The sequence below is a fragment of the Lemur catta genome, chromosome 1, assembly GCF_020740605.2.
Source record: "Lemur catta isolate mLemCat1 chromosome 1, mLemCat1.pri, whole genome shotgun sequence".
NCBI lineage: Eukaryota > Metazoa > Chordata > Mammalia > Primates > Lemuridae > Lemur > Lemur catta.
The window spans coordinates 133756097-133769743 of NC_059128.1; the positions used below are offsets into that span (position 1 = coordinate 133756097).

The 13647-nt window shown below is 37.6% G+C and overlaps 1 protein-coding gene across 3 annotated transcripts in view; it reads left to right on the forward strand.

Annotated features, from left to right (window-relative positions):
* The window catches only part of ARMC3 (armadillo repeat containing 3), an 81436-nt gene that overhangs the window by 19944 nt on the left and 47845 nt on the right, over window positions 1-13647 (forward strand). For 2 of the 3 annotated variants that reach the window (XM_045534782.1, XM_045534790.1), the window contains exons 4-8: window positions 3846-3971; window positions 6590-6658; window positions 6926-7101; window positions 9118-9312; window positions 12640-12823. In XM_045534782.1, the coding sequence (XP_045390738.1) occupies window positions 3846-3971; window positions 6590-6658; window positions 6926-7101; window positions 9118-9312; window positions 12640-12823 (750 nt within the window). Of the gene's footprint in view, window positions 1-1662; window positions 1747-3845; window positions 3972-6589; window positions 6659-6925; window positions 7102-9117; window positions 9313-12639; window positions 12824-13647 lie in introns of those variants that run through there. The other variant, XM_045534798.1, reaches the window with a different exon arrangement.

Below are 13647 nucleotides of genomic sequence, written 5' to 3' on the forward strand. Positions count from 1 at the left end.
TCAAAAGAAAGCTGGAATATTAATGTCAGAAATAGTAATATGAGAAAAGAAAACAGAGAAAAGAGTAGAACCAGAGATAAAGAAGGTCATTTTATAATCATAAAGGGTCAAATAATCAAGGGGCTGTAAAAAGTCTTAAACAATTATGTACCTAATATCAGACCTTCAAATTCATAAAGTTGGTGATGCAAGGAGAAATAATATCCACAATTAAAGCTGGGAATTTCAATACCCCTGTCCCAATAAATGAAAGAACAAGTAGACAACAATCTATAAAGATATAAAAGATTTGACCACCAATATCAATGAATTTAACCTAATTAATATTTACAGAACTCTCAAAGAACAGCAGAGCACACATTCTTTTCAAGTGCACACAGAACATTTACCCCAAAAGACCATATTCAGGGGCCCAAATAAGCCTCAGTAAGTTTTAAGTGATTACAATAATACAAAATATATTCTCATACTACAGTAGAATTAAGTTAGAACAATAACATAAAGAACTGTGGGTAATCATTAGTTAGAAAGTAAATAACATATTTCTAAATACCTCATGAATCAAAGAAGATATCAAAATAAAAATCAAAATTGAAAGTTAAAACACACTATAGGGACACTACTAAAAAAGTGTTTAGAGAGAAATCTATTGCACTAAATGCCCATGTTAGAAACAGAAAAGTAAATTAATAAGCTCAGTTTCCACCTTAAGGAACTAAAAAGAAGCACAAATTAAACTCAAATTTAATAATGATAAGGATGTAATAGATATGTCGGTAGAAATCAATGAAATAGAAAACAGAAAAAAAAAATAGAAGCCATAAAATGAAAAACTGATTTTTTAGAAGATCCATAAGAATTATAACCTTCTAGCTGGATTGATAAATAAAATGAGAGAGAAGACAAATTATCAATATTAGAAATGAGAGAGGGTATATCATTACAGATCCTACAGATATTAAAAGGATAATAGAAATATTATGAATGAATTAATACCAATAAATCTACAACTTAGATTAAGTGGACAAGTTTATTTCAAGGCACAAACTCTCAAAGCTCACTAAAGAAAAGATAGCCTGAATAGCTTGATATCTATTACCAAAATTGAAATGTGTCATTAAAAACCTTCTCACAAAGGAAACTCCAAGCCCAGATGGTTTCACTGGTAAATTCTACCAAATATTTAAGGAAGAAATAATACTAATTATATACAAACACTTTCAGAAAATTGAAAAGGATGAGATACTTCCCAATTCATTCTGTGAAGCCACCATGACCCTATATCCAAAACAGAAAAAGACATTACAAGAAAAGGAATCTATAGGTCAATATGCCTAATGAACATAGATGTAAAAATTCCAAACAAAATATTAGCAAATTCAGTTCAACAATGTATAAAAAAGCTGATACATCATGACCAAATGACTCTTATCCCCAGATTTTAAAGTTGGTTTAACATCTGAAAATCAATTAAGGAATTTTACCTTGTATGGCAGGTATTAGTAGATAAATAACCCCAAAATATCTACATTATAATCCCTGGAAGCTATGAATATATTATGTTACCTGGCAAGGAGGAAATAAGGTTGCAGAGAGATTTGAGGTTGCTAATCAACTGACTCTGAGATGAGATTATCTTGGATTATCCAGGTGGGGTCGACACAGTCACAAGGACCTTCAGGTGAAAGAAGGAGGCAAGAGAGTCAGAGCAAGAGAAGATGTGAATGGATGTCAATGGAAACAGAGGTCAGAATGCTGTGATTTCTGGCTTTGAAGATGAAAAGGGCCCACCAGCCGGAGAATGCTTGCTGGAAAAGAAAAGGAAATGGAATTCTCCCATAAAGTTTCAAAAAGAAATATAGATGCCAACACTTTGAATTTCACCTGCTGAGACTTATTTCAGAATTCTGACTTCCAAACCATAAAATAACAAATTTATGTTATTTTAAACTATTAAGTTTATAGTAATTTGTTACAGCAGCAATAGGAAACTAGTATACCTAAGATCAGGAGAAAGAGAAGAATGTTTTTATTCAACATTGTATGGGTGCTTCTAGCCAATGCAATCAGGCAAGAAAAAGAAATAAAAAGGCATCCAGATTAGACAAGAAGAAGTAGAATTCTTTATTTGATTTCTAGAAGATGACATAATCTGGCTTTTTTCACTCTGCCTAATTATTTTGAGACTAATCCATGTTGTAGCATGTATCATAGTTCATTCCTTTTTACTGCTGAGTACTATTGCACTGTATGTATATGCCACAAGTTGGCTGGATCATATGGTAAGTGTGCATTAACTTTTCAAGACACTTCCAAACCATTTTCCAAAGTGATTGTACTATTGACAATCTCACCAGCATTGTGTGAGGGTTCCGGGTTCTCCACACACTAGCTGACATTTTTTCATCTTTTTGATTATAGTAACCCTATTGGGTATGAAGTGCAATCTCATCATGGTTTTAATTTACATTTCCCCAGTGACTAATGATGTTAAGAGAAATGTGCTTTGTTGCCATCCATATATCCTTTTTGGTGAAGTTATCTGTTAAAATCATCTGCTCAAATATGTTTTTTTAATTTAGTTGTTTGTTTTCTTATTGAGTTTTGAGAGTTCTGTATGTATTCTGGATATAAATCCTTTACTCTTATCATATATATAATTCGCAAAAATTTTCTCACAGTTTATAGCCTTTTTTTTTAAATTACTAGAATTTTTTTCTGCAAGCAGTTTTAGGTTTACAGAAAAATGAGTGGCAAGTAGAGTTCCCGTATACCTCATCCCAGTTTCCCTTATTATTATAATCTTTTATATTGTATTGCTCTGGGTTCCCTAGAGAAACAGAACAATGGGTCATATATAGATATATACAAGGAGATTTATTATGGGCATGGCTCATGTGATTATGGAGGCTGAGAAGTCCCGTGATGTGCTGTCTGCAAGCTGAAGAACAGAAAAGCCAGTGGTGTAATTCAGTCTGAGTCCAAAGGCTGAGAACCAGTGCTGCTGGTATACGGTCCTGGAGCCCTAAGGCCCAGAACAGGAGCACCAGTGTCTGAAAGCAGGAGAAGATGGAAGTACCAGCTCAAGAAGACAGAATTTTCCTTTCTTCCACCTTTCTGTTCTATTCACACTCTCAACAAATTGGATGTTACCTGCCCACTTTGGGGAGGGCACATCTTCTTCACTCAGTCTACTGATTCAAATGCTGATCTCTTCCAGAAACACTCTTATAGACACACCCAGAAATATGTTTTAAGCTTTGCTCCCTTAGCTCCCTTAGCTCCCTTAGGCATCCCTTAGCTCAGTCAAGTTAACTATAAAATTAACCATATTACATATATAGAAAATCCTACTGAATCTACAGAACTCTGCTAGAACCAATTAATCGTGCCAGTGAGTATTTATTGAGTGCCTATTACATGACCGGCACTGTGCTGGCACCGAGGATGTGAGAGAACAGGGCAGAAAGAGTGTCCTCATGGAAAGGTAAGTTAGAGTGGAATAGGCAAACAAAACACAGAGGTCATTAAGCAGGATAAAGAGAGATAGGAAGGACTTGTATGCGGTGACAACATCCAACGGGGTGATCAGGAGGGACCCCTCCAAGGAGGTGCATGAGGAGTGCAGAACTGAAGACAAGTTGACACCAGCTTTGTAGACGTCAGGGAGAAGGGAGAGCAGGACGTGTCTGGGCCACCTGTGCTCTAAGTTTATTCTGAGAGAAATACGAGTGGAAGCCAAACGGGATGTGAAAGGCAAATGGCAAAAAAATTGGAGTGACACAAAAGAGTGCTGATGAGATTAATGATATCCGTGTGTGATTTTGTTTTACCTATGCTGTCAGGTGAGGAAAATAAAGCAACCCTCCTTGAACTTGGAGCTGTGGAACCTTTAACTAAACTGATCACCCATGAAGACAAAATTGTAAGAAGAAATGCTACTATGATATTTGGAATCCTGGCTTCTAATAGTAAGTAGCAACTTTTTAAAATAAATAACTTCATGTAATGCCTTATCTTTCTTTTATTTTCTATTTATTTATTTAGAGACAGAGTCTCACTCTGTCACCCAGCCTAGAGTGCAGTGGTGTCATCATAGCTCACTGCAGCCTCAAACTCTGGGCTCAAGTGATCCTCCTGCCTCAGCCTCCTGAGTAGCTGGGACTATAAGGTGCTCGCCACCACACTGGGATAATTTTTCCTCTTTTTAGTAGAGACGGTCTCACTCTTGCTCATGCTGGTCTCGAACTCCTAAACTGAAGTGATCCTCCTGCCTTTGCCTCCCAGAGTGCTAGGATTACGGGCGTGAGCCACCACACCCCAGTCTCCCACATGACAGGTGGGGATATTCACCACTATACTAACAAGGAATGAGCTTCTTTCCTTTAAATTTAATATTAAGGGATTTATTTAATTTTATTTAAACTGACTTTAATTTCAACAAAAAAGTTAAATCAGTATAATGGAACAAATGTATGTTTTGTATTTTAAGGAATATTTTTAAAATATAAAAATATGTGCAAATATATCCATGCAAAAACTCCTAGGTTGATGTTGTATGTTCCAATCTTACAAGTTGGGAGAGCAATCCTTTTCTCTCCAAATTAAAGTAGCTTTTTCCTTGAGTTAGTGTAATGTTATTTGCCCGCCCATAGGTATGTCACGCTTCTTATATATTCCATAGTGAATGAAGCCCAGAGTAAAGAGTTTTGATAAATTGATTTTTTTGGAGGTGCAAACTATATTTTGCCAAAAGTAAATTTAGATACGTATTTACTTTTTGCATCAGACCTATTACTTGTTGGGAATATTTTCATCTATTTAATATGACGGTATAATAGTATTAGTTAAAATATGCTATTATGTCTATTAGAATTTCAGTTTCACTAAAACCATGCCAATAAAGTTAGTCTCTGACTTATGAACAAGATATATTTTCTTTATCATTTCCCTATGTTATCATGGTAGTTTTTGAGTCTGATAAAAACCTTGTAACTTATAATAAATGTTAAATGACACCATTAGTGGGGACTGATTTCTAACGTGAACCTCACTCAGGCTTCTAGGAATAAACATGTGTCTCTACCATGGTATGTGGCTAAAATCATCATACTTTCTCCCTCTTCTCGTGGTCTCAGGAAAACACAGCACAGATTCCTTCCCCTACATCCTGCCCCTTTTTCCTGGACCCTGGGTGATGACAGTGAGGTCTCCTTATTCCATGGTGGCCAGCAGCGACTATGGCATTAGTGTCTTCAGAGACAGTCATGAGTGGAGGATGGGCAGAGGAGGGTAAGGGGGTTGTGTGTGGCATCTGTGCCATTGCAACCTGAGCCCCAGAGCCTGCGTCCCACAGCACCTGCACTGCTGAGGGCAGGGGGCCATGTTGGGACAGTTAGTGGACGGCAGCAACTTCAGGGGCTCTGACGGTGGCTGTGCTGGAAGGCGGGGGCTCTGGGAGTGTTTACCCAGAGACAGCAGCAGGACGAGGACAGTCATGGCAGAGTGGATGTCCCACCAACTTAGATTACGATAACAGTACTAGTTAGCACTTACATATCACTGACAACGTCCCAGGCACTGTTCTAAGTGCTATTTATATGTTAAATCATTTAATCCTAATAAACAACCCTGTGAGGTAGGTGCTACTATGATTTCCTTTTACATATAGGCAACTGAGGCACAGAGAAGTTAAATAAGGGAGTAATCACTTGAATTATGGGGCCTGTGTACATTTATCTCAAGGATTGTCTATATAATAACTCTATATTAGAGCCATATTAATGTATAACCAAAATCCAAAATGGGAAAATTTATAACCAAAAAAAGGGAAGATTTTAAAATTTCTTATGTTTTGTAATGAATTTGGGAAACAAAGTTACTTTGAGAAACAGCAGTACTTCAAAATACCTCTTGTGCAACTCCTCATTTTAAAAATAGGAAAGATACCGCAAAGGATTAGGTTACTTGCCCCAAATCACGCAGGTGGTTAGTAGCAGAACTGAGGTTAGAGCCTGGCCCATGGGCATACTTGTCCTGCCTCAATTAGACTAATACCAATAGTACAAAAGTGCCCTTTAAAAAAAATCAGTACACTTTATTATATTTTTAAGCAATTTTGGCATTTCTAACAGTCTAATGAAATGTAAACGATCGAGATGTATGAATTGAAATAGGCTGGGATAATTCTCATCTGCATTCTGTACAGGTTTTATGAAAACCAAAATTTAAAAGTAACCTCCCAGCAAAAAAAAAAAAGAATTATAATGATGTAATAAACAAATGTAGGGCACAGTAGCTCAACTTTTCTAATATGTGTTCTAGGCACATTTTGCACATTTACGGTTATTGTTCCCAATGTTTTGGAAGGTGGTACAGCTCACGACCAAGGAACATTGGTTAGCGTTTGTGTGGGGTCAGACTGATCTGGGTATGGAACCCGGCCCTCCACTTGCTGTGTGATTTTGAGCTTCAATTTCCTTATCTGTAAAATTAGATAATAATATTGCCTATCTCATAAGAGACTGTTCAATAGCCATTGCCATTGTTATTATTAATAAACATTAAAGTTCTGTTTCTTCCTTTGTAGGTGATGTTAGGAAATTGTTAAGGGAGTTAGATGTCATGAGTTCTGTCGTTGCCCAGCTTGCTCCCAAAGGTAACTTTGCATGCTGCATCTCTTTCCAAAAAAAAAAAAAAATGGAATCAGTTTATTTTTTACATTTGAGTAAATTACAAATTGAAAATAGTTCATGAAATATCAATTGTGAATTGTCATTGAAATCTCTCAAGCCATGCTCCATTTTGAGTTTATAAAAATGGTAGGCAAGGTGTGATTTGTGGAGCTTTGGTTTTCAAAGCATATTTTAAAGCAATGGTTGAATAAGCAATTGTCATTCTTGTGCTATTTGTTTTTGATGTACAGAAGAAGTCGTTATCCATGAGTTTGCCAGTCTTTGTCTGGCAAACATGTCCATAGAGTACACTGGTAAAGTGCAAATATTTGAACATGGTGGATTAGAACCTCTCGTCAGACTTCTGAGTAGCCCAGACCCAGATGTAAAGAAGAATTCTATTGAATGCATTTACAACCTGGTGCAGGTAAGGTTAATTTCTAAAAAGTGTTTTGACAAAAGCTGATTACAAAATTTATTTTCCCATTAAAAAAAGGGAAAAAAAGCTTTTAATAACTCACCTATTTTACATCATCAGTTCTTCTTAGTACTATTAATACGTAGTATTTATCACTTGTAGAAAAAATAATGGAAGTTTTATGTAAATATCTTTCAATTTCCATGTTTTATAAACTAATTGTTTCCCATGAACAAGTGTTTTAGAAATGTATTTCTATTTTTAAAGAATAGAATGGCAAGCAAATTAAGGTGGGATTAGACTAGACAAAATGCACTTTTTCTGAAACAGGAAATCTAATATTCCTGTTGAACCTGGGCAGTTCCTATTATTGATCTTCCTGGTGATCTGAGCACACTGGATGTAATATATACCCTAGTCAGTGTACCAAGATTTTGGATTAGACTTATTTATCGGTAAAAACCTAGTGATTTGAATATACTGAACAGAATTCATTGTTCACAATAGCAAGAGGCTACCTCCCTGTGCTGTTTTCCTTTGTAATAGAAAGAAACTGCCCACCTTCCCCTCCTCCATCATCCTGTCCTCCCCCCACAACCCCTCCAGCTCACAGCCCCTTGTACCCGCAGCAGGGCAGCTTCCCCCATGCTCTCTGGGCTGCCTTCTCTGCTGCTTTTCCTGCTCAGCTTCCTTAACAATGACCACATGCATTTGATAAGCTTTAGAGCCGCTGAAAATACAAAGACACCAGTTTAAATAGCCCTATATTTTTCTTAAATGAAAATAATCACCTCCACAATTGTTAATAACAGAAGTGCTAGCTAATTACAGTGTGTTGGTTTTCCTAGGGCTGCTGTCACGAAGTACTACAAACTGGGTGGCTTAAAACCACAGGCAGTCACAGTTCCGGAGGCTAGAAGTCCAAAATCAAGATGCCAGTAGGGCCACGCCCCCTCTCAGACAGAGTAGAATCCTTCCTCACCTCCTCCCAGACTCTGGTGGTGGCCCTCACTCCTTGGCCTTCCTTGGCTTGTGGCTGCACCCTGGCAATCTCTCTCTCCGTCGTCTCTCTTCTTATGAGGACACCAATCTTATAAAGACACTGTTAAGGGCCCACCGTACTCTGGGACACCCACAAAGACCTTGTTTCCACTAAGGTCACATTCTGAGGTACTGGGGTTAGGACTTCAGCGTATATTTTGGGAGGACAAAATTCAACCCATAACAAAAAGCAATCTGCAATTATATCTAAAGGAAGCTGAATATTAGAGATCAGTTGAAGGATGGGCAGGGTAAAGCTAACCTGTAAGTGTGGCCTTTTCCACCTTTAATGCTATTTTGTGTTTACCACGTTTTGATTGAAGATGTCATGACTTAATAGTCAATGCTGGGAGTTTTCCCCATTGCTCATCCCTACCACCCTCTCCCTCACTCTCACACAGCATCCCTCTCAGACACGCATGCAGAACAACTTGTCTAAACCATCATGATGCTTTGATATTGTAAATGTCTTAAATCAAGCTCATGTATTTGAACGGTTATGCTGTAAATCTGCATGTCCAGGGCCTGTCAACAGCACTACACGCAGATAGGTACTTCATGAACAGTCCATTTGAATGGAGATAATAAGGAATCAATGCCCTCATTTTATCAATTACTATTTGAAACAGTGTTTCAGAGTGTGAAAAGAATTTCATTATGCAGAGATTTTATTGTAACACTGTTTATAGTAATAGGAATTTGCTGTACAATAAAGAAACAATGGGTACTATAATACAAAAGTCACAGATCATGTATGTTTCCTGTTGTTTAAAATGTCTGCAGTGTTGCAATGAATAGTTTGATGTTGTCAATTGAGAGTTTGCTTATTTTTGAGTTATTGTGAGTTATTTTGGAGGGGAATGTGGAATAAAAGATGGGAAAACTACAACTTATATCCTTTGTTAGAAAATAGAATTTCTCCATTCTTGAGACTGTATTTTGCTTAAAAAAATTACTGATTTGATCGTTTGTATTTCATGGCAGGATTTTCAGTGTCGAATTACACTTCAAGAACTAAATGCAATGCCTGCTATATTAGAGCTTTTGAAGTCGGAATATCCAATTATTCAGTTGTTGGCTCTCAAAACCTTAGGTGTTATTACAAATGATAAGGAAGCCCGAGTAATGCTAAGAGACAGTCAAGGATTGGACCACCTTCTTAAGATCCTAGAAGCGAAGGTATTTTCAACATTCATTCAACTCTCTATAAGGAAATGCATCTCTTGTAAGTGTTGTTATAAAATGTGAATTGTAGAGTATTTTTAAAAAGTGAAAGTTTATTATGTTTAAGCATGGTGTACTAAGTCGAATGGACTAATTTTCTTATTGCCAAAGTTAATTTGCCTGATTAAATCAGACTAATTGTAGAGGCCATTATGAACTAATTTTAAAACATCTTCTGGTTTAGAAGATTTAAGATTTTAAAATTCTTGTTTATGGTCTTCCTCCTGATTTCCTGAAACACCTAGAATAAGTCTTTTTTTGTTGTTGTTGAGACAGAGTCTCACTCTGTTTCCCAGGCAAGAGTGCCGTGGCGTCAGCCTAGCTCACAGCAACCTCAAACACCTGGGCTCAAGCAATCCTCCTGCCTGAGCCTCCCGAGTAGCTGGGACTACAGGCATGCGCCACCATGCCCAGCTAATTTTTTCTATATATTTTTTTAGTTTCCATATAATTTCTTTCTATTTTTAGTAGAGACAGGGTCTCACTCTTGCTCAGGCTGGTCTCAAACGATCCGCCTGCCTCAGCTGGTCTAAGACTGAGCTCAAACGATCCACCCGCCTTGGCCTCCCAGAGTGCTAGGATTATAGGCATGAGCCACCGCACCCAGCCTAGAATGAGTCTTTCAACCTTTGTCTATCATGGTTTTTTCTGGAATAAAGCAAGAAGAGTAATTTACCCTCTAGACACATCTTGATAAATATTGGAGCTAAATTTCCATAGTTGCTAGTAAGTTCCTTAGGAATGAATTACATACTTTAAGAATATGTATGGCTTCTAGTATCTCCTAGTTACAAAAACCAATCTAAATGTATTGAGTACCATTTAATTGATTTGAAGTGATTCAGATAGCTTCTAAAGTGTCCAACATCTTGACTCCACAGTGAGATGGGTAATAAGCAGATTTCAGATCCATTGTCCCTACTTGAATATTTAGTAAATTAACTTAACTCTAATAACAGAAATCTACTCTTAGTACCTCTTAGAAATTCAGGAGACAAGAATAGATTGAAGGAGTAACAACTTTGTAGTAAGTTTCAAACTATCCAGTCTTTATATTTTTTTTCTAAAAAAACAAACCTCAGAGCTTAATCATACAGAACTGGGAAAACAAACTACAACATACAGGAGCAGTAGTGTCATAAGCATGTTCCCAGCCATGTAAACCTACCTGCCTTTGATTTGTTGATCCCATAGGTGATCCCATGTGATTACATTAGTGACACACTATTCTAATAACAACTAGATAGCAAATATTTTATCCTGTTTTTAAAAATGGAAACTGAAACCAGAGAGGTTACTGAATTTATCCTATGTCACATAGGTATAAAGTGATTAACTACAGGGATGAACCTAGGTTTGTCTGATATGTCACAGAATTCTCACCTGTCTGATATTTCACCAGTCTTCTTTTAATCAGGAAAGGGGATGGAAACATCTACTGTGTGGCAGGCATTATCTCGTCCTTTTTGGCACCAGGGACCAGTTTCATGGAAGACAATTTTTCCATGGATGGGAGGAGCAGGGGATTAGGGGGTGCTGGGGGGTGGAGCTCAGGCAGTGATGCGAGCATTCGTAGTGGCTGTAAATACAGACGAAGCTTCGCTCGCTCACCTGCTGGCCTCCGGCTTGGGGACTGCAGGGCGACTTTATTAAATTTGTAATTCCTTGAAGAATGTGATAATATTTTATCTATAAATGAAAGTAAGGATAATGATTATATCATTATATATATAACAATATAATTATTGTACCATCAATCCCAATTTAAAAATTTGAAAAATGAGGCTAGGAGAGATTGAATAACTTACTTATGATCAGAGTTAGGAAATATAGAAGAAGGATTTTTTTTTCAGAACAAATATACATATATTTTAGTGGGAGAAATTCAAAGAATACAAAAACATACAGAGCGAAAAATAAAAGTGCTTCTCCCATCCTCACCTATGACTGGGTTTTTATTTTTAGTTTTTGTACTTTTCAAGTCTAAAATTTCCATTTTTGAAGTTTCATTTCTCTGTTGAGCTTTCCTCTGTGAGCATATTTATAGTAGCTGCGTTAAAGTCTTCGACTACTTGAGTCAACAACATCCGGCCCTATTCAGAGTAGATTTCTACCGACTGCCTTTTTCTCTTGAGTTTGAGTAACACTTCCCTGTTTCTTTGCATGTCCAGTCATTTTTGGTTAAAAATGAACATTGTAGATAATGCATTCTAGCAATTCCAGATTCTGTTGTCTTCTTCTGAGGATTGCTGATATTTTGTTCTAGGAGGCAGTCGGCCGCAAGCTCTGTCTCTCCTGTGGTGTGCACCAGCTCAGTTCTTAGGGTTTCTAGTTGCTGCTGTACCAGCCTGATTCCCTGGAGGTCTCCCCAGAGCTTCTGTGGTTTGGTGGTCAGCATGGCTCCTCTGCCAGCCTCGGGCTCTGACCTCTGATACCCCAGCCCAGTGAGGCTTCAGCTTTCTGCCAGCTGAGCTGCACGTGGCTAGAGGCATGCACCCTATTTAAAAAGCAGTAAATTAACAAATCTCACCTAGCACAGCTCCCTCTTTCCTGGACAAGATATATATTACTTTCTAGTCCCTGCCTGTTTATTTTCATCAGGGTCCCTGGGGTCTCCTGTATGCTTGTATCAAGCCAGCTGCTTCAGGAAGGTGGGGAACACGGTAAAACCAGTGCACACCTTGAACATGGGCCACGGTTTATTGCCACAGTTTATTTGCTGCGAAGTGAGCTCCTTGGTCAGAAGCAATGCCATGTGGAATGCCATGATGGATCACCCATTCTGTACTTTTCTCACTTTAAGGATTTTCCCCTTCAATTTCTAGCTGTACAGGTAAGGCTGTGGTTTTCCACTGCCGTGAGGATTGGAGAAATTCCTCAGGCAAGATAGCCACAAACTCACAACACTCCCCTCTACTAGTTGTAAGTTTAAAGGACTGTATTTTCATCAGCTTCCGTCTGCTTTTTCAAAAAATACTTTCTCCCGATTTTGAAATAGTTTTTGGTGGATTGTGAGAGCAACATCATTGGCTACCATCACTGGAAGTTTCCTCTCTAGCATTATTTATTTTTTTTCCATACCCCATTTTGGAGTAAGAGAAAAGAGAAAAGATGAGGCAAATGGTTCGGAAGAGTGATATTACTTTGACAAACAAAACTCATGTTTCCCGAGGCCTCTGTCACAGCAAAATTAATCACATTATGTCCCTCTTGCAGTAAAGTTTGGAGAGTGGAAAGTTCTTTTAGTACAGTTTCCAAAGTTGTATTTGCCTTTATTATTAGGAATTGAATGACCTTCATGTCGAAGCACTGTCAGTGATAGCCAACTGCCTGGAGGATATGGACACGATGATGCTTATTCAGCAGACAGGGAGTCTTAAAAAGCTTCTGTCATTTGCAGAAAACTCTGCAATTCCTGATGTGCAGAAGAACGCAGCAAAAGCAATTACTAAAGCAGCTTATGATGGTACGTCTCATTTTATATAAACTAAGCATACGTATTTCTCCTTGTATCCTTAATTTTGATTAGCGCTAACTAACACTGGAGTATCTGCTTTTAAATAACCATTTGAGAATAGCGCTGTTTCTCCGTCTTAAGGCCAAACTCATCTCACTTCCAATGAGTTAAAGTAGAGATTGCTTTGTCAGGGATATAATTAACTCAATAGGATTTGATTATAATCCTATTTTTGAAAAAATTCATTCTTAAATTAAGTTTTAAGCCTTTATTTCTCTTGAATTTAGAGTTATATAGAATGTATACATTGTTTCTGAACCTGAAAGTCTTGTTTGAAGAAATACACATTCAGAATGTTATCTACAAAGTCATTTTCAAGTTTCAGCTGGAGCCTAGTAGGGCCGTGCAATGCAGCTGTGAAAAGTAATGTGCTCGTACTATATACATAATACAATTCTCATTTCAGTGACAAGCTATGTTGACATAAATCTGTAAAATATGAGAGATTAATTATACCACGAATGCTGAAGATGAAATTATAGTTTTAATTTATGTATTTTTGGAGTCTTTTATTTAATAAAAGATGTGATTTTATTTTTCCCCTTCCACATCACTACTCTTACAAACGATGACAGTGTTGACTACTTTAAGTGATTTGTATTCTGTGCATGTATACTGGCATCCGCACGTATGTCTGTGAGTATATTATGGGAAGCACTTCCTTTCCAGCCCCTGCTGGATGTCTTCAAGGCGAAGCTCTAGTGCAGGCCGCAGAACTCAACTGTCCAGCATGCAGCGTGCACAGAGGGGCCACACAAGTCCATTACAAATGC